The sequence below is a fragment of the Arabidopsis lyrata genome (assembly GCF_000004255.2).
Source record: "Arabidopsis lyrata subsp. lyrata unplaced genomic scaffold ARALYscaffold_3, whole genome shotgun sequence".
NCBI classification, from domain to species: Eukaryota; Viridiplantae; Streptophyta; class Magnoliopsida; order Brassicales; family Brassicaceae; genus Arabidopsis; species Arabidopsis lyrata.
This window is the reverse complement of record NW_003302553.1, coordinates 18,821,250-18,842,605: the sequence shown is the minus strand read 5'-3', so window position 1 is coordinate 18,842,605 and position 21,356 is coordinate 18,821,250. Positions and strand designations below refer to the sequence as shown.

Genomic DNA, 21,356 nt, shown 5'->3' with positions numbered 1-21,356 from the left:
TTTACCTTAATGTTATTTTAAAGTGATTTTCAATGGATAATGGTGATTATAAAAAGAAGAAAATAGGAAAAATCCTAAAGTAACGAGAGATATAGTTATTAGGTTGAAGTTGAATTCATTCATGTTTTTATTTTAGATTTATTTGTATATTTATTTGTAAAGTTTAACTCTTAGCTTAATATTTAGTATAAATTAATATAACATTTTTTTAGTATATATATATAGATATATATTTAGTAGTTTGCTCTTAAATTAAAATTTGATGGGGGTCAATTTTTATTTTGTAATGGGGTCAATTTACAATTACCAATCAAAATTTAGCTAGGTTTAAAAAATCCATGGGTGTCAATTGACCCCCATGCTATAACCCTATCTCCGCCACTGTGGTTATCTGATAATTACGATACTTTTAATATCAGAGGTAAAATCTTACGAGTTAACTAACTTTTTATACTACTTTTAATAAGATGGAAAAATATGTTATAAACCAAATTTTCTTCATTTTTAGCAATATAGCATTAGAATATATTTGTTTGAGAAAAAAAACCATTTTTCCTGACGTAGATTTTTTAATGTGCGGTATTATTTACTTTTTTTGAAAATCTTTATCTGAACATTCGATATTTGTTTTTGCATTATACGCAGCTACAATTATATTTTTAAAGTTTTAATTATGCGGTTAATAGTACGGTTAACCGTACCCGTACAGTTAACTAACGGGTTTGACACGTTTACGGTTAATTAACGGTTACGGTTAGTATATTTTTTAACCGTAACTAATCTATTTTGACGGTTACTGGTTACGGTTTTTAACCGTTTTATACGGTTACGGTCTGGTTACGGTCCGGTTACGGTTGAGAAACGGTCCGGTTACGGTCCAAAATACGGTTACAGTTAGCTTTTGGTCATGTCTAGTCAAAACTACACGAGCTATAATTAATTACAAACAAAACTAGATTTATTTCAACAACACAAGGTATACAAATTTCTTCATTTCACTTGTAAACTATGATATATTTTATTCAATTTGATCTTAAAATATTACGACATAAACTTTAGTAGTTACAGTTTATAATAAGGATAATTTGTTGGGGATGTGCCTTTAGTCAAGTGGTTAAGTCCACTTGACTCCGCTTTCTCCATCGGAGTTCGACTCTAATAAGTCGCGTTACCCCGCGTAGTAGGGATTGTATGAATCGGGTCTTGTCGATCCAAAGATGTCAAAAAAAAAAAAAAAAAAGGATAATTTGCTCAATGTATCAACTTTTTTATACAAGATTAATAGATATACATCACAAATAAAAATCTATCATTAGTTATCATGAGTCATCTTTTAACATATGCAAGTGTGAATACTGAATAGAACTCCGATTCAAACTTTTTTTTAAAAAAACTTGTTTTCAAATACTAGATCTTATAAATTTTGAACAAATATTTTATCACATTAACTATCTCTTATAAGTATCAATCTTATATTTCCCTTGATTGGCCAATATGGCACAACAGTTATTTCCCTAGAAACAACAACATGAGCTCACTAGTTATTAGTTTTTCATCAGTTTCAAATTTAATGTAGTTTGATTATTTTTTTTGTTTAAAATAATTCTCGTTTTAGTATTTTAGTGTAAAATTAGACATAGCATACAATATATATATTTTAACCTCAAATCTAGAGAAGAATATCAATAGTCAACTTGAGTTCTAGGGATATAAGTTTTAAAACCAAATTACATATAAGTTTTAAGTATAATTTAAGTGTTAAAACCAATTATTCTGTCTTTAACTCTCTTTAGGTTTTGAATTTTGTTTTCCATTCTTGATTTTGATCACCTAATGGAGTAATGGTGAATCTGTCTTTAAGGGGGTTCGGATATTTGCCTCCACGTGCTCTATTTTGCTCACCTATTGGTGTATATGTTGCCTTCGTTGCCTTCACAAAGTTGTTAAAGGAGCCTTAACCACTTTGATGATGCATGAATCTCAAGTTGATTATGTATGATTAAATGTCTTGAAAATGGAAGTTTTGTAGAGTTAAAAGTGGATATATACATATACATTTAACTTAAATTAAAGCAGAATACATTTAATTATACCTAATCAATTTTTGACTTTACATAACTTTCATTTCCAAGACAAGGCTTTTTTACATGAAAACGAAACAACAAGTAATAAACCCAAACACAATACATTATACTTTGCCCAAAAAAAAAAAAAAGACATTGTTCAAATAAATTACCAGCAGCTAAGTTCAAGAGCTTCTTGGAAGCGCTTCTCGATAGTAGCCGGATCGCCAAATAGCCGGCCAAGACCAACCGCGGAACGATCCTCACCGTCTGATGCCTTCCAAGGCAAAAGAAAATCAAAGACACGTGTTGACTTAACAGCTGGCGACGATGGAGACTGATTCATCGTTTTGTGGCTAATTAGAGGATGTGAGAGTATGAGCATTGCAGCGGATGGTGCCATTGATGGATCAAAAGATCTTTGAAGTTTGAACAATCAAGAACTAGATAAGCTTATGATTAATTTGGAGAGTGAATGTATGCGTCAATATATATACATAAACAATTGTTGTGTGACAGATAGACATGCAAAAAATAAACAAAGATTGGTATGGAGGAGAGTAATTTTCTGTGGGAGCCGCTAGATTGATTAGGCAGGAGATATATAAAGAATTGAAAATGATGGCATGTGGTTTAACAATTCTAGCTTGTGTCAAAACTATGTAAGGTAAGCGTTACACACGCAATACCTATGGGCGCCACCGTCTTTGAAATCTTTATAAGAAAAAAAAAAGAATATTTATTCGCGCACGTATATTCACAAAGATATATATACTCTTTTTAAACGTTATATTCAAATATTCAATTATATTCATCTCATCCCTATAGTTAAACGATGAAAATTATTAACCTTACACATACCACATGTGATGTATAGTTCATCTCGACTCCACATAACGATTAAATTTATGGTGCCTACTTTGCCAATTTTGTCTAAATTGGTTTGTTTGCTAAGTAGACACCTTTTGAAAAGAAATTAGAAGAATAGACACTTTTTAAAAATATTTTGTGAAATAGACACTTTTTGCTTTTTGTAAAATAGAGTAGTATGTAATAGACTAAAAGACAAAATAACATATCAAAGACCAAATTAACCTTGTTTAATAGAGATATATATATATATATATATATATATATGTAGATACATTTTTATTTTATTTTTCTTTTTTCTTTTCTTTTTTTTTGTAAACTCGTGTTCTTTTAAAGTTTTTTTTATTCTTCAAAAAGAGAAAACTATTTTCGTCAGTGTACATGATGGTGTACATTACCAAATTGAACATGATGGTAGACAAGTGTGATGTACACCATTAAAGAGAAGTGATGGTATATATATTCTCTCGTAGTGTACACCAAGATTTGTACATGTCGTATACCAATCTTGTATCCTTTAAACATCGTTTTGTATACTAACGTTTGTACACCTGATCATTTCGTATATTGATGCTTATACACTATCTCATAGACCATCAAGTACACCGACGAAAATAGTTCTCTCTATTATAAACGTAGTGTACAATATGTGTGAAAGTAGACGGTACACGATGTGTTGGTACACCACTATAGATTATCGTTTGTACACCACTTTGTACACCGTCATACCTGATATACCACTTCTTACATCAATATCATACATTATCTTTTACATTATTATCGTACACTATCGTATGTATACCACTTTTAACATTATCACGTACACCATCAAGTTGAGATTAAGTAAAATAAAACGTTATATATCTGCGAAATATAGCAAATTTGGACATTTTAGATTCACAAAAAAAAAAAAAAGATTAATATGTTATTGTGATTAAAAAATTTATGAAATATTTTTAACAAAGTAAAATAAAATGATTTAAATGAAAAAAAAAAAGAAAAAATAGAATATATGAAGAAAACAACAAAGATGGTAACTATGTCATTACGTAAAGCCTCTCTAATAGAGAATTCTGTTTGAGGAATAGAGATAAAAGTGTGCCAATTATTTGTAAAAAGTGTCTATTCTTCAAATTAATGTTCTTAAAAGTGTCTACTTTGCCAATTTTGTCTAAATTTATAGAAAAAGGGTTTCGAGGAGTAACACATCGTCTGACCCACCACATCTTACGCTACGTATAAGACTATGTACAATGGTTGATTTATTCAACACCCTTTTTTTTACCTTTTAACACTCCACAATCCACATCATCTTCTCTCTCTTCCACCTAATAATTCAACATTCATTTCAATTTTAACCTTTAGTCCTTTACAGTAGTTTTGTTTAATAAAATTCAACACTCTACCCTACTCTTTTATTTTATATTATTTTCTTATTTTTGATTTTTGTTTTATGATTATATACCAATAACAATTGAAATAAAATAGTTAAGAGTTGATAATTTTTTAATTTTTCCTTTAAATTCTTAAAAAAATAATCAAAGTAATATTAAAGAAGAAGAACATATAGATTTTCATTATGAATAGTGGGACTCGGATTGGATAATATTGTCCGAAGTGCAAATAGTAAACTCGGACTCGGATTGGATAGGATTGTGCGTTTAAAAGAGTAATTAGAAGTATTTTGGATGTTAAATGGATTATTGTTAGGATCAATTTCACAAAAAAATGATTTTTTTTTTCTTTTTCCAAACCAAATGAAATAAGTCTCTATTTATAGAATATAAAAAATGATGAATTTTGATATAAATAAAAATAAAAAAGTAATTTATTTACTATAAGATAATTTATCTTAAATATTTTGGTAGAAAGAAAAAACCAAAAATCCTTAACAGCCAATAAAACAATAGCAAATACATTAATTTATATTTTAATTCAAAAGTAATTTTTTTTACCAATTAAAAGGCGCCACGTGTACATGTTAATATTCTCTTTTAAGGATTCAACATGTTGAAAGAATTCAACACCAATTAATCCACATCAGCCTTTTTATTTTTTCAACAAACCATTGTAATGATTCAACAGTTTAATAAAAAAAATTAAACACACCATTGTAAGTAGTCTAATGTGGCGATGATACAGTGATAAAATTTATTTATTTTATCTACTTTTACTATCATTTTCATAAAGTTTAAAGGCATTTTTAACTATTCATAGTCATTTCAGGTTATTTTGGTAAAAAAGATGAGAAAAGATACAAATCAAAGCCTTTTACATCACAACTCTAGAGTACCAGAAGTATAACACCATATGAATGACTTTCCGATCACCGAATTGGAAGATTTTGGAGCCATCGGAAAGCTAGAAGAATCAACTTTCCTCGTCTCCAAATTGTTCGAGGTCGTTCCCATTTTCCAATCAGAATACATGAAGACAAGTCATTATGGCCATCAAACATTTAGCAATCTAATTAATTTTAGGATTATTCTATTCACCAAAAGTGATGGTAGGTTTCCTGAACTAGTATTTGATGAGCTTAGCGTCTTAACCTGCGAAAGTCTATTAGGGTGTTAAAGCATAGTGATTTGATCTTCAAAAGGGAAGAGTTATAAAACCGTGTTATGGCCTATGGGGTTGAGATCGTTATATTTGAATCCCATTCGTTTTGTTTATTTTTTTGTTGCATGATTTCTTGCAATTGGCCTGAAAACCTAATAATTTTTAATATCAAATTCATCCATCTTTTACATTACAGCATTTTTACGTTCTTGCAATCACCAACTAACACCTTCTAGTTTGTTCAAGCTTAATCAATTTCCTTTCAAATTCCTAGTATAATAGGTGACTCTATGTGCATGGGATCGATACCTTAACTACTACAATAGATTGGTTGTGAACTTACAACACTTTAGTGTGGTTAATTGAAAAAAAATGAAAACCTAAGATTACAAATCACACATCATTAGCTAGTCATCTTAAACCTCGAGATTCCCATGTTGTCGGCTAGCAGGCGTATAAAGACAAAGGCGGTTGGTGAATTATTCTCGAGAGTGCCTAGTACATGTCTAAACCGATACACATAGACCCGACCCATCCAAACATTTAATCCAATATACTAACCCGGAGAGGTACAATTCTATAAATACAACATTATATTTTCTCCAACGAAAAAAGGATCCAAGTTTTGCTTATCATTTTTACTAGTCCGATATTACTCTAGTTAGAGAGCATAAACATTAATTCTCTCTCTTTAGCTCTATAGACTCCGTCGTTTTACTTTTTAGTCATACTTCCGATCACTTTCCGTTTATTATGTCTAATTAAAGATTGCTTCTAAATCATTTCTACCCTGAAAGACGTTTTTTTTCTGCTGTTCTCCACCCTAAAGTGCTCTCTAAACAAGCTAATACCCTTAAGTCAAATTTTCCCACGACTGTAACTCGATAATCCAAATTTTTTAGATAGGACTTTGCACAAAAATGCCAATTTTACTGGATTTTGTTCATTTAATGTACCCGTTATGAAAAAAAAAAAAAAAAGGTAAAATGATGTCTAGTATGTTCGACACTCACATCCCATCATTATTTTATGATGTACATAGACAAATAATTTGACGAAGAGAAACATGCCATATACAAACTCCAAAGTAGTAGACAGGATTACAAAACCAACAATGAAATGATCCAGCTTGGTTGTTACTGAAGAATGAAGATGTCGACATACAACCTCTTTTCGTATATTGTTCCATGTCCAACATGTTTTGCTAGGAAAGTTGTAGCCTAATTCAAAGATACAGACATATTCTACAATATCAAGAACTATAAGGTTGAATAAGTTTATAGATTTAGTGGGTTGAGTGAGAAAGCTTACCCTAGTCTGATTGATTTTTCTCTTGGAGGTTGTACTTGTATAAGTTGAAGTTGCGGTGGTGCATATGTTGCGGTTCCATTGCTTATTGGAGCTACACTTGAACTGCCTTCAATCGCATTTGTTCTTCCATGAACCTGTTGGCATTACAAGTGTTTACTTAGGTTAACATGAATAAATGTTTCTACATCAACATTTTTTTATCTATATAAAAGCATTTGTATACCTTCTTTTGCAATTTAATATTTTCCTTACGCATTATATCTACAATATTTTGTAGCTCGTGATTCTCTTTTTGGATGATTTGCCCCTATAATAGAAATATAGAATCAAACATTGTTGGTTTAAAGATGAAAAAAAAAATCAAAGATCTCCGAAAGAGCATATTATTTTGATCATTTTAGCTAACAAACCTTACGATTGAGTTCTCTGATTTCATCTGTCATAAGTTGATCCTGCAAAAAGAAAACATGGTTCTCCAAATATTGTGGCAATAAGAGGCACCAATAACCTTTGTCCAAAATATGTCTCTTATTTTTGTATAATATGTCCCTTAAAACTATACCTTTTTGAGACGAACACCTTTTAGACTTGATACTAGCTGGTCTTCAAGATTTTGTAGGTCATTAGCATTCATTCCAGAAAGTTCTTCTCCAACTAGTTTCCTTCATATTATTATAAACTAATTTTATAATGCATTTGGGAGTGAAATACAAATTTTTAACAAGCTCTATTTTTTTTTCGTTTGCCATTTCTAATTTTTGATAGCGTTTGAAAATTAAGTTGCAGGATTGATTAATATAACTCTAATATTCAGTTTCTGTTTTGACATAGGCATGCAATAGGTCTTACCTATGGCATTCTTGAAGATATTGGAGCTGCTGCTGCAAACTTGCAACCTCTCTTTGCCAAAACTGGTAACATAAAGAGAAAACAAATGATGTGCATGTAGATGAATATATTAAAGTGGCCCTATAAACAAGTATATAGCTATATTTTTGTTGCTTCAAGTTCAAACCCAAGCTTCATGCAGACCCGTGGCTATGTATATACTATATATTAAAGAAGCATTCGCTTCCCGCCTATTATTTTAGAAATTTTTTTAAGGCCTTAAACTTTTCCTATGTTTATTAATTATATTAGGCTCATATAGAAAACATTGTTTGTGTTGTACAAGAAAGAAGAGAGTGTATCATGACGTCAATATCTGCATGAAGCCTTCATGGTCGATCATGTGTGTATATGTTCAATTAATTAAACGATAAATGTAACCTTAAGCTTTAGAAAAATCTCATAAATGATCACCAAAACACCAACTATTTAGATATTTCAAGAAATATAGAAGATTTTAAGGGGTTTTAGGGTTTAAGAAATAGGTTGATTATGTAGACTAAAATGGGGAAGATTATAATTAATTAACTCAATTGAAATGATGTGACTTAATTTTATCAAATAGTGTGAAACTTTTAATTTTTTTTTTATGTTATTTTACCCTCAAATGTATACTTAACAATAAATACATTTACTACTTGTTTGACTGAATATACCAAAATATAGATCAAAATTATAGATCGATCATACGCTTGGTGAAGATATAAATCTAATCGATAATTAGATTTCTACATGGATAAGTAACATGGTATTGGACTATTGGTGAGAGGGGGAAATCATGTATTCCACACATAAATAAACTAGACATTCGCCGATAAAGAGCATGCTATACGGAAAGAAATCACTATTCACATAGTAGACTAAGGATAAAATTGTTGATCAATCAAAACTTATTTATATCACCTTATTATTATTTTTAAAATAAAAATATTCATTTCATTGCTAAAAGTAAATGTAAAACTCCTACCAAACAAAAAGTAAATGTAAAACTGTATGAATTCAGTAAGACAAATATTTTGTTACTATAAACCAATTATCATAACTACAGTTAATTTGCTCAAACAAATTGTAATTGTTCTTTTTATATATTGCTTTGATACTGTATATATCAGCCTCTTTCTTACAATTAAAAAAGAGAGCCAATTCTAGTTTTTATTAATATTAATTTTATAAATTAAAGGCTATATATTGTCTATTTTTTTGTATTAAAAACCAGAGCTTTTGTAGTTATTCGAAACAGTTAAACTGATATTAAGAAGATTCTAGATATATAGCATAGACACTTGAAAGCATCAAAAAAAAATTCAATTACAAATTTGAAACATCAATTAATACATCAAAATTTAATTGGTCAATTTCTTTTATGTATATTTATAGATGTTTTCAGAACACTATTTTACAAAATCTTCCTATTAGTTAATAAATTTTATTTCATTATAAAAACAAAACAAAAATAATTTGACAAACCTATAAAAGAATATTGGCACAATTTTTTTTTTTCAATCCTAATGAGATGAATTATAATTTAGAGAAAAAAGTTGAAAATCTCTGATATGAATACCTTTAGCTCTGAGGCATGATTCAGAAGTTGATGCTGCTCCTCTTTTACTTTGTTGTACCGCTCAATGATTGTTTTCATACTATTCAGGTTCGAAAAGATAACAACGTTATTAATAAGGCATTAACATATTAATAACTCAAGAGTAATATAAGTAACTCAAATTTGTTGTTTGAATTATATTTTATTTTGTGAATTTCGATATCAAATATATATATATATATAAGATAGATACAAGTTTTACAATTCGATTTCCAGTATACGCATGAAGCTAAGTTGGTCTACCTATATTGCTTGAGCACCTACAAGGCTACAACAACAGTTAAATATCTGTAATATTACTAAAACAAAAGTTAAGTACGACAGTCATTTATTTGTAAAAGTGTATGACAAAATGGCAAATAATTTAGAACATTTGTTGCGCTTGTATTTGGCAAATAGCATGAAATTTGTAGGTGTTTAATTTTAAGAAAATAACATGTTATTTTACATGATAATACGATATTTTATATGATAAATATCACATAAAATATTTCAGACAAACCAAAATACATCAAACTTACTTACAATATATATATATATATATATATATATATATACATATATGTCTCTGCGTAGTCAGCAAATTCATTCTATTTTTAGACTTATTAAAATATTTCAATATGTTTGTAGATATCAACATGAAAGTGTAACACGAATCATAAAAAAAAAAAACTAAGAGCATCTCTATTGGATTATACCCGACTAAAATATAGTAAAATAACAAAAAGTACGAGAGAGATTGCGAGAACCCATAGTCTCTTAATGAGATACTCATATAACACTTTTCTTCGTCTAGTTCGTTCAATTTCATTTTAGAAATCAAAATTTTATTATACAGTTAAACTATACTAGAAATATTACAATTATATTCATAAGAGACTAAAGAGAGTCTCTCTCCAATGGGGATGCTGTAAGGCCATGTAATATATTGGAGAAGCGATTTGCTACCAAATAACTACACCAAAAAAAAAAGAAGTATTACTTCATAATGTGAGAGTGTGTATATATATAGATGGTTTGGTTAAATTACCTACAAGTATTAACACAATTAATTGAACAGATCTCCTGACGACAAGATGAGTGCAACTTCTCATGTTTTTTTTATGAAACTGCGTACTTCAATATGCAGAATAGAGGAACGTTATTGCGTTTACGAGCTTCGTGACTTATGTTCTATCTACCTAAAAAACCAATACTATATTGCTGAACTTAACCTTCATGTTGTTAAGAGTTTGTTTTTTTTGCTAAAATGTTTATTAAGACTTCAAACCAATATTTTTGTAATGCATACTTTTTGAGGGGTTTTATATGATTATGATTGAACTCTATGCTTAAATGTTAAACCTAAGAAAAATAAGTGGACTATATATTTATTCTTTTCTTGTCCTTACACGTTCACGGTTGGACCAACATAGTGGGTGATTAGTTCGAAATATTTCCTAATCTAGACTGGGAATCCATGCTCCATCATTTTGCGTTCACTCGTTTGTTTAATCGAGAAATCAACCCACGATAGGATAGTTCCGCTTCGCTATTTTGAGAAATCAAAGCTCCTTGACCTCCTCCAAAAGGTGGTTCCGAGCAAAAGGAATTGGATAAGGATTTCTTTTATTCCTTGCTTATCATCTTAGATAAGACACACGAACATTTTGACTACTAAATTTTTTTTAACAAAAATATAAATTAAAAGTTGACTATAGATGAATGATATTATTAGAAAAAAAAAGAATGAAAAAATACATGCATTTCATTCCATTCATTTATCTGCAAAAAATTAGAGATATTTCTTATAAATTGTTTGTAAATCTTTAGTTTTCAGATAATAAAAGAAAAGTAATTTGGTTTTTCTCCTGTTTTTTATTTACTGTATAGGTAGATGAATGTTTCATTTTATCAGATTTGTTTTTTAATTAGAATTCCAGGGAAATGAGTATGAATGTCTTTTCTTTACGTATATATTAACATTAGTTTACATACTTAGCCTATACAGAAATTGAGATAATGTATTTTTAAACACTTATTATTTAAACACTTATTAAAACACTGAATCAAATGCTTTTTGTTCTATATTCTATGGAAGAAAACCACAAACTAAACTTTTCTAAGTTAAAATTTTACCAAATAGCACATGGTCACATATATATATATATATGTGTGTTATTATTCCAATCAATTATAATAAAAAGGTGAAAATGTAGATAGAGTAAAATACAAACAATTATAATCAATATATAATATATATATACACCACATAACGAAGAAGTAAAAATCAAAATTTTGATCTATAATAGTGGTTCATGTTCTTTCTATATTTGAAGACTTACATAAACCAGTAACCATTTATCTTGATGCACTTCCAACAAACATAGATACACGTGCATTTACTTATCGAAAGCTATGAGGGAAATACAATAATTTTCAAGTTAAGAGTATTCAAATCATAATTTGCTAAGCAAGTTTTACAAGGATAGATTGTATTCAAATCAATATGTGGAAGATAAACTAAAGCCTAAAGATAAGAATTTAAGTTTAATTCCCAAAAAAAAATACAAAGAAACAAACATCAAATATTCGTCCAAAATAGCTTTTCCTATATAAACATGTGTTATAACCTATCGAGAAACTATATTTAGACAAAGAAAAAAAAAGAGAGACAAAATTAAAACCAATATCTAGAGATGAGACATTATCATTAGTGACAATTGTAGATACACACACCTCTGTTGGGATCACGAGAAGTGATGAATCTAATAGGCAAGGCAAATAAAAAATAACTTCACTGACTTGTACTAAGAAAAAAAAAGAAGAAGAAGCTAACCTTGAATTGCTTGCGTAGTCGTAGAGCTTTCCGGTGCTAGAGAAGATGATAACACCAACTTCAGCATCACAAAGGATCGATAACTCTTTAGCCTTCTTAAGCAAACCACTCCTTCTCTTGGAGAAAGTCACTTGTCGACTTGTCGAGTTATCGATCCTTCTTATAACTATCTTCCCTCTCCCCATCTTTCTCCCCAAAAAACTAACTACAAAAAAAATACATCAAATATATTAAGAAGAAGTAATTAAGCACATCGTTAATGTCAAAATGGTCAAATCTAGATAATCTTCCTGATTCAAACTTGACTTATAGATTTGTCCTCTTTTTTAGATTTCTCCTAGTTTCTTGGATTGAATCTATATGCATATCTATTCGTGAAGATTTGACTTACTTGATCAGGGTTTTGCAATAAATGGAAAGAAGAAGGCAGAGGAAGAGGAGAAGCTTCTAATTTTTTTTTTTTCTTCTCAAAAGATATCTTCTGTGGTTTCTGTTTGTGGTAGTATATTGCAAGAGAGCGGATTCAGAACAAAACCACTGCTGGTTTTATTACAAAAGAGTTGTTTCAACAAAGCCCCATTTGCGAGACTATAGTAAACATTTATACTCGCTTTTATATGCGCAAGTCTGATTAAGTCAACCTTTGACCTCGTAAGTTGCTAAGATCGCGACAAGAAAAGCGAGTACGGTCAATTGTAGAAACGAGCGCGTGAGCTATAAATATCCTCGGACTATCAGGTGTACCCAACCACGAATCATGGGGCGTTAATACAAGGTGGTATTCAAGCAATCAATAGATGACTGACACGTGGATAACTCTAGAGATGCTTTTGTAAAGTCTGAGGGGTACTTTGGTAGTTTTATCAATACTATCTTTCTGTAATTGAAAAATGGTTTCGGCTTTTGGCAGAGCTGGTGCTGTACTTGCACTGTTGTCCGATGATTTTTCTTCCACTAATTATTTTAATTTTTTGTGGTATCATCTTTTCTTCGGTTTTGATATTTTTGAGGTTTAAAAAGTCGGACATGGGATTTTTTTAGACTAATATATATTATCTTCCAACTTCAATCCTTGGTGGTTGAGTAAAAAAAGTTTTTTTTTATGGATAGATAAATCTGGCCGATGAGACTTCTTATTGGCTCCGTTCAGAAATTTGGAAGTTTCTATGCAATAAAGTAGGCTTGGCTTTCGGTTATCTGTTCGGTTATCGATTGAATCCTTTCGATTTCGGTTTTAAAATTTAGTATCTATTCAGATATTTTGAAATTTTGGTTCGGTTTTGGTTCTGTTCCGGTTTGTTCGGTTTTAAAATTTAGTATCCATTCGGTTATTTTGCTTAGGGTATTTTCGGATATTTCGGTTATTTTTGAGTATTTTCGGATATTTTAAGATATATTTCGGTTATTTTCTAGTATTTTAACTATTTTTATACATTTTTCAAGTATTTTTGATTATTTGGTCTATAAATAACTATTATTTTGAAAATATAATTGTATTTCGGATATTTTGGTTACCCGAATATTTTGGTTCGATACCGATTCGGTTACGGTTACTCCGGTTATTAAATTTACTATTCATTCAGTTATTTTTAAATTTTCGGTTCGGTTCGGTTTGGTTTTTTTACTTCGGTTTCGGTTTGGTACATTCGGTTCGGTTTATTTGTTCAGGCCTACAATCAAGAATACCGTTTAATATATGAGATTTTGTTTCACTTATTCGGGTTGAATGGTAACCTTCTACAGCAGTGGTACAAAATGTACCGTTTTAACAGCTACCAATAACAAAAATGATATTAAAAATGTTACAAAAAATGTTATTTTAACTTTTTGTACACCTTTTATGTATCACTCTTTTGTACACTTTTGTACACTTTTGCACTATTGCGTAAAAGCTTACAGTTCCAACTTACAGCTAAAACTTTTGTGTTATCAATTGGACCCACTATATTGATTATATTTAAAAATTTCTTCATTACTTCTAAGAATGTGATACTCCTCATAAATCATTTTACAACCTTAACTTGTTCTTTCTTATATGCATGAGATTGGATTCTCCATTCTTCTAATAGTGTCGTAAAACTGTCTATTGTGGTGTTCTCAGTTTCTCCCTCTCTAATTTTTTCTTCGACTTTCACGATAGTTGTTGTATTGAGATTTATTGTTTTATCGAAGAACATTTTGTGAGTAGCACTGCTAAAATATTTGGTGATGAAGCATGACTAGCGTGACTCAAGCTTTCTTTGTGTTGTTTTTGAAGATGATATTCTTGGAGAAGCATTATCGACATAGTGACAAATGATGGTCTTTGATATTTAACGTTGATGATATTTTCATACTTTTCAGAGAAAATGTGCTCAAATATACCTTAAAAGTGACTTAATTACTGAGATAACACCCGTGGAGGGGGGTCTTACTCAAATAACACTTAAAAGTTGGCAAAAGTCTTTTAAGCCTCTCTAACTATTTTATTTACATGTTTGCCATTTAGAATTAAAAAAAGAACCGTTAATCGAGATTAACTAAGAAGAGTGAGAAAGTGGAAAAGAGTGTTTGTGTTTGGTTTTTGTGTCGGGAACAACGGTCGGGCCTGAGGGAGAAATTCCGGTAAGATATCCGGTTGTGTTTCAATTAATGAGTTTGAGTTGTTCTGCTATTATGGTAGCAAAAGTATCAAACTGCTATGATTTTATAGTAGAAATCGTTAATTTTTACAGACGGATCTGTGTACAATTGGCGACGGCGAGGTTACGGCGAAGATACGGCGTCGATTAACGGCGGCGAATGTGGTAAGAATTTCTTAGTTAGCTGTTGAGGGATTTGAGATAGTTAGCTGTTGGAATAATTTTTGAGGGATTTGGATTTGAAATAGTTAGCTGTGGAATAATTTTAAACCTAATCGTTCTGTTTTGTGATTTATGTTCTGATGGGATAAAGAGGTGGATTGATTAATTGATCAAGCGAGTGAAGAAATGGGAGAAGAAGGTAACAAATTATGTATTTGAATTTGGCGGGGTTGATAATCTAATGATAGAAATATGGGATAGAGTTTCTTTGTAAGTATATGTAGTAAAGTTACAAAAGAGAGACATAATGAAGTTGTACTTTGTGCAGTAATTGCGAAGAAGAGCTACCCCAAAAGACTTTATGCTGCAGGGAAAGCACCGATGAAGAGAAGGAGCATGCATATTAACTGCACCTTGGATAGTTTAGCAAGATTGAAAGAGAAGATTGGGGAAGATGCTTACTCTCAGATACGTGATCAATCTAAAGTGGGAGTATTGTTGAAGCTTGCTGACAGTTCTTTTGTATGGTGGGCAAAGCTTGTGCATCACTTGTTAACTCATCAATTGGCAATTAGTAGGCCATATGAGATTTGGTGTCTCATTGAAGGTAGTCCAATTAGGTTTTCGCTTCATGAATATGAAGACATAGCTGGTTTGAATTGTGCGGAAATTGATGTAGAGGACATAGTGGCGGTTGACCACAGAGAGTTTTGGGGAGATTTAAAGGTGGCTGCAGAGAAGGGGCCAAACTGGAATGAGTTGGAGTCAACATTAAAAAGTTGTAGGAGTTGGAGTTTACAAAAGAGGAAGATGCTTGGTCTGTTGTTCGTGGTGCATGTAGGTATATTGGGGATATCTAGGTCAAGTAGGATACCTTTGGACTATGCCAAGAGAGTGCTTGACACAGAGGCATTTGAGAGATTTCCATGGGGTCGAGTTGGATTTAAGGAGCTTATTACTTCAATAAAAGTTTTGAGTTATGATAGAACTTCATATGCTATCCATGGCTGTCCGCATATCCTGAATATATGGGCATTTGACAGTATTCCACATCTTGCGAAATCACATGGGAACAAAGTACCGGATGATGGTGATGGCGATGAAGATGAAGAAGAACCAATGGAATGGTGGTCGTCCAAGAATCTGTTTAAAAAATTTCTTTGAGACAGAGAAACTGAGAAAGAAGAAGGTATGTTTGTTCTCCTCAACTTTCATTACCCATATGTAGTTATAACAGTTAAATAGCTTATTTATGTCCTCCTCATGTAGATCAAGGTGCAGCATTTAGTGGTGAGGCCTGTGGAAGAGATTTATCCTGTTTGGCCTGGAGAGAATGCTGTGTATGGGGAAGGTGTAGGTGCTAATAAGCTGGTGGATAATCTCCTGCATGATATTATTAATGGTGGTTTAAAAGAAAGTGGATTTGGTGACCCGGAGATTGGGAAGAAAACTGGAAAGAGGAAGAAGGAAGTGGATAGTGAGGATGATTTTGTTGACCCACTAAGAAGAGAAAAGCAGAGACAGAGAAACGCATAAAGAAGAAAGCTAATAGTGGGCAGCAATTAAGAGATGTGAGTGATGATAGTGGGGAAGAGGTTTTGGAGGAACAAGGAATGGAGAGACTTTTTAAGATGATAGGCAGTTTGTCTGAAGAAATGAAAACATTGAACACCAATTTCGTGGCTGGGCTTGAGAAAGTAGACCTAAAATGCGAAGGGCTGAAGAAGAGTGTGACAGATCTGCAGGATGATGTGGAGAAGCTGAGGAACAAGGCAGAAGAGAAGAATGATGAGATCGAAGAAGATTCTACAAATGGTTCAGAAGAAGGGACAGGAACCAACGATGAGGTATGATGTGTACATCCTCTATTTAATTAGGAAGCATATGAGGTAAATATACTCTCAAAATTTTCACAAAGAGCCTGTTTTATGTATGCAAAAAACCGCAAGTTAGTTGCTTTGGGAGTCACATTTTTCAAGCTTGTGTCTCTTTATTTACTTATGATTCTTGAACTCATTGTTTTTAAAAGTGAACTTGTAAAACATAATTGATTGGTAAATGGAGACTTAAATGTTAGCATTGTAATGGTCAAGTTTATGTCTGTTTAGTATTTCTGATTTCTGAATCCTGAACTCATTGTTTTTAAAAGTGAACTTGTAAAACAGAATTGGGTGGTTAATGGAGACTTAAATATTAGCATTTTTAATGGTTATGTTTGTTTAATCTCACTATATATTTGTTGTCTAGATTATTGAACTATGTTTATTTAGTCATGGCATAAGCAGGAGAAGCAGACTTCTCAAGAAGGTTATCCCATTTCCGTAGTTGTCAGGAGGGAAAAGGAAAAGGGTAAGGGTAAAAGGAAAGCAGGTTCAAAGAAATCAAAGACAAGAGAATGTGATGACCCAACGAAGACGTCCAAGAAGTTGTTTATGGAGGAAGATTCAGGGAGCATGTCACCTTTGGTAAAGGATCCAAAAGGTGGGTTAATTCGTGACTCTGTAATGCATAATCTGATTGGTGAAACGTCATCTCCTGCTAAACAATCACTACAAGAAATATCCACATTGATAGCACATGATGATAGCTCATTTTCCGTAACTGCTATGAAAGATAAGTTTTTGATTTGAAGTATATATAATAGCACTGAAACAACGCTAAAATAGAAAATCACCAAATAGAAAACTAAAATCACTCGTTCCGCCAATACTTAGGCGAAATAATTCACTTAAGCACCATATGTTTTAGAACCAAAAACTTAAAACGCCAAAGTCCAAAAATTAAAACCCTTCACTTTACCACAAAATAAAACATATCTCCAAAAAAAAAAAAAATCCCAAGTCGAAGAAAGAGATTTGTTGGATCTGAGACATAGCCATAGCCTCCAGCGTGATGCTCATCGCCGGCCTCCACCGTGAAGCTCATCGCCGGCCTCCACCGTGAAGCTCGTGGCCGGCTTCCACAGTGAAGCTCGTCGTCACGACGGAACACAGTAAGGGTACATCTATTTCAGATTTCTTAACTTATGAACCCTAAACTCATCTTCATCGTCATATTCCCGATTCTCATCTCAGATTTCTCAATCGTCGCCTCCGTAACTTGCACCGCCGGAGCTGAAACCGGAGAAGAAGAAGCATATCTTCACCGATTTTGAAAATTGTGTTTTCGGTTTCGGTTAGGAGTTTGGTGAGAGCTGGAGCAGATTCAAGCCATGGATCTGGTGGTAATTGGTAAGTGACGGCAATTACTGTGAATATGAGAACTGTGAAGACGAAGACTGAGAAAGAGTGAACACATGGTCGTAGTAATTACGGGTTTTGGATTTCTTCTTTTGGATCCCTTTTGTTGATTTAATCATCTCATCATTGTTGATTTTGAGTTTAGATACGTTTTTGTTCTTTAGGTAATGAAGCTCCAAACTTGAGGTACTACTACTACTTACTCTTTACCTCTTCATCGATTAAACCATTGAAGATGGAGTCTTTTTTTTTTTTGTGTTTGTTGCTTGAAAGGAATTACATAGTTTTTAGTAGCCACATATGTAAGTTGGTTTTGGATTTGTGTCTGCAAATAGTTTTGTTAGTTTTGGATTATTTACAAGATGAAGCATACCTATCGTGTGTTTTTAAGTTGGCTTATCTTTTCTTATCTCATTTTATAAGATCTAGCTAAATGTTTGATTTGAATCATTGCTTTGATTGCATTGTTTGCACCCACTTTGTTTTTTCTCTTGTAAAACTATGGAGGAATGTTTGGTGGAGTGTTACGTCTTAATTTTATGTCTTTAGGGTGCTTGCGGACAAGGTTGCAAGTTCTGGATTTTTTGGTGTGGTTCCTGATTATACAAAAGATTTTGAGGTGAAGGACGAGCGAAAATAGAGAATTAAGAGATGGATGATAGTGAAGGTAACTCATTTTCTTGGAATCTGTTTTCAGAATTTGCTTGAGTATTTCTTCTTGTTCTTTGTGTCACTCTTTTTGTTCTCTTGCTTCTTCTCTGGCCATAAACTACTCTTTCATGGTAAGATTTGTGAACTAAGAAAATGTCTTTGTTTGTTTGTTTATCTCAGTTCTGGAAATTAATTAAACAATCTCTTTTTTTTTTTGTGTAGGTTCTGAATTTTTACCTCTTGATATATAGCAAAACTGTAAGCTTACTTTGTCTTAGTTTTTGGTATATGTGTAAAAAACCTACTGCAAAGGCTATTGTTATTAACTGGATTTTGAATCAAATGCAGCTTACATGAAAAATCATATGTTGGTTTCATCGGAGATTGATATAGGATTGTTGTTGTTTTGCCTTTCTTATAGGGTGGTTGAATCTTTTGACGCTAGAGAAATGGAGTATGTGCGTTTAGTATCCGCTGTTTGTTGGATATATGGTGAGATCACATTTGTTTCAAAATTATTTTCTTTTGGTAAGTTGTGAAGCAGAGAGAGATGGAATCCTGGAGTCTCTAGAAGTGACGTAGTCAAGGTTCTCTCCTTCTTTGTTTCTTACTTTGCCTCAGTCAGGTTCGTCGAATTCTTTCTCGTAGCTTTCAACTTGTTTATCTTTTAAGAGAATAAGTTTAATATTTTGGAAATTCTAAATCAATTGGCACGTGATCTTGTTTCTTCTAAAACTAAATTACACATCTTTCATCACTATAAGTTAGAAATGTTGTCTTTTTGTAACCGATTTATCTCAAAAAATTAGGAAAGCTTTCAAGTATGAGTTTTCCATTTGATTTCTGTTTTTTTTGCAGTCTGGAGCTTTCAAGTTGTCAAAGGATGGTTTTCTATTGCTCCAATTTGCTCCTTCTGCTGGTGTACGACAATATAATTGGGGCAAGAAACAGGTTTGGTTTTATCTCTTAACTTCATATGGTCCATTAAGCTGTAACTTAGTTAAGACTATCTCACTGGATTTGGTGTTAAAAGACAGTCTTTTTTCTGGTCACTTATTCAGCCTAAGTAAGTAAATATAATCTTCTTCTTGATTCTTGTCAAAATGGTTTAAACATTGTCTCTAACAGTTTCGATCTCGGTATATATATTAGGTGTGCAAAACAAGCTTGTGATTAAATTACTTACTCGGATCATGTTATTTTTCAGGTTGCACTTGATTCGCCTCCAAGCTTCTGTTTGTGCTCTCTTGTCCTATGCTACTGTTGTTGTTGCTGCAGCTTCTGTCTCTTCTCCTATGCTACTGTTTTTGTTGCTGCAGCTTCTGCAAAAGAGATCTCAGGTTCCTATATTTCCCTCTTTCCTCATGGTTTTATACATGGTCATTATCTAGTAGAAGCATTTGAAAAACTAACTTGTTTTACTTATACAAAGACAGCCAACGACAAAGAAAAGAACCAAGCTATAGAGGATTTGGAGATGGCAGTGAAGTGTGGACATCAACCTAAGTTCTTGGAGGGAGAGAAAGAGCAAACCAATGGAGTTCTTCGTTTAATCCATCTGAATTACAATACTTGTCTTGTTTAAGACCTTGTTTTAAATGGTGTTGAATACTAAACTATGTATATTTTGATGATCTATGGAAAGAAACTTGCTTTTAATAAATTGGTTTTGTAGCATATAATTAATTGGATTTCAAATATATATATTTTAATTGCATATGACGTAGTAACGTATAAAGCGGTGCTATAAAAAATTAAAGCATTTTAATAACGCTATGGTAGAAAGTATCTATAATAGCACGAAAATGACTTAATACATAATTTTAAAAAAAAAAAGTCGTTATATCAAAGCATTTGCCTAATGCTATGGTAGAATGCTCTATAACATACGGAAAATACGCTATCGTATGTAGGGGGTCTACCATAACAGGGGCATAAGACGGCGTTTATGAAAACGTTATTAATGACATATAATAGCTCTTATCTCTTGCTAATAATGTAGATATTTCTTGTAGTGAATTCAAGCCCTTCTCTGAGGCTGATTGGGATAGAAGAGATATAGAATCTTCAGTGGGAGTGATGACTAAGTCGATGTTGCATAATCAGAAGACTTCTCCCCTTGGCAGATGCATAAAAAAGGAACCACCATCACCCAAAAAGTCAAAGTTGACTCCTTTATCTGAGAAGAAAAAAAACAAAACCTGATTTGGTCTCAGAGTGGTCTCATCTTGAAGAGAATGATAAAGAGAAGAACTCAACAACCGCACTAGACAAGTTGGTAGTCTTCTGTGGTAAAGAAGATTATGTTGATCGTCTATGTCGGTCTAGACACCTTGCTTCTACCCAGCTGGACCCATTCGTTGGGAGTTCATTAGTTAAGCGGATTGTGAGTGGTAAAATTCTTTCTCCTGCAGCTTATGATCCTTTTGAACCGGTCAGTCCTGAAAAGATGGATAAGTTAGAAAAATTCATTGACCATGATCTGTAAGTTCCAATCTCATTTATTTACCTTACTTTAGAACTCGTAAACCTTCACTAGGTAAGCTTAACTGTTTTCTTATATGTAGGGATAAC

The 21,356-nt window shown here is 32.0% G+C and overlaps 3 protein-coding genes across 9 annotated transcripts; 1 reads left to right on the top strand and 2 right to left on the bottom strand.

Annotated features, from left to right (window-relative positions):
- Positions 1-2,038: 2,038 nt before the first annotated feature.
- LOC9319897 lies at positions 2,039-2,670 on the bottom strand. Its single transcript, XM_021030472.1, has one exon. The coding sequence runs from the start codon at positions 2,464-2,466 to the stop codon at positions 2,233-2,235; it is 234 nt and encodes a 77-aa protein (XP_020886131.1). The 5' UTR covers positions 2,467-2,670; the 3' UTR covers positions 2,039-2,232.
- Positions 2,671-6,409: 3,739 nt separating this feature from the next.
- LOC9321977 (MADS-box transcription factor ANR1) lies at positions 6,410-12,629 on the bottom strand. The gene is made up of 9 exons (XM_002883783.2): positions 12,501-12,629; positions 12,110-12,314; positions 9,253-9,331; positions 7,653-7,714; positions 7,366-7,465; positions 7,214-7,255; positions 7,027-7,110; positions 6,804-6,937; positions 6,410-6,712 (listed from the first exon to the last, which is right to left on the bottom strand). Exons 2-9 carry the CDS (start codon positions 12,292-12,294, stop codon positions 6,697-6,699), a joined length of 702 nt encoding a protein of 233 aa, XP_002883829.2. The 5' UTR covers positions 12,295-12,314; positions 12,501-12,629; the 3' UTR covers positions 6,410-6,696.
- A 5,489-nt stretch (positions 12,630-18,118) lies between these two features.
- LOC9321976 lies at positions 18,119-20,428 on the top strand. Of its 7 annotated transcripts, none has more exons than XR_002333120.1 (7): positions 18,119-18,190; positions 18,296-18,317; positions 18,743-18,798; positions 19,316-19,407; positions 19,641-19,733; positions 19,990-20,122; positions 20,215-20,427. XR_002333120.1 is itself a non-coding variant. In XM_021030506.1 (4 exons), the coding sequence occupies exons 2-4, from the start codon at positions 19,666-19,668 to the stop codon at positions 20,365-20,367; spliced, it is 354 nt and encodes a 117-aa protein (XP_020886165.1). In that variant the 5' UTR covers positions 19,301-19,407; positions 19,641-19,665; the 3' UTR covers positions 20,368-20,418. The 7 variants fall into 7 exon arrangements, 1 of the variants encoding a protein (XP_020886165.1); XR_002333117.1 differs by having other exon boundaries at positions 18,681-18,798; XR_002333119.1 differs by having other exon boundaries at positions 18,120-18,206.
- The last annotated feature ends 928 nt before the right edge of the window (positions 20,429-21,356 follow it).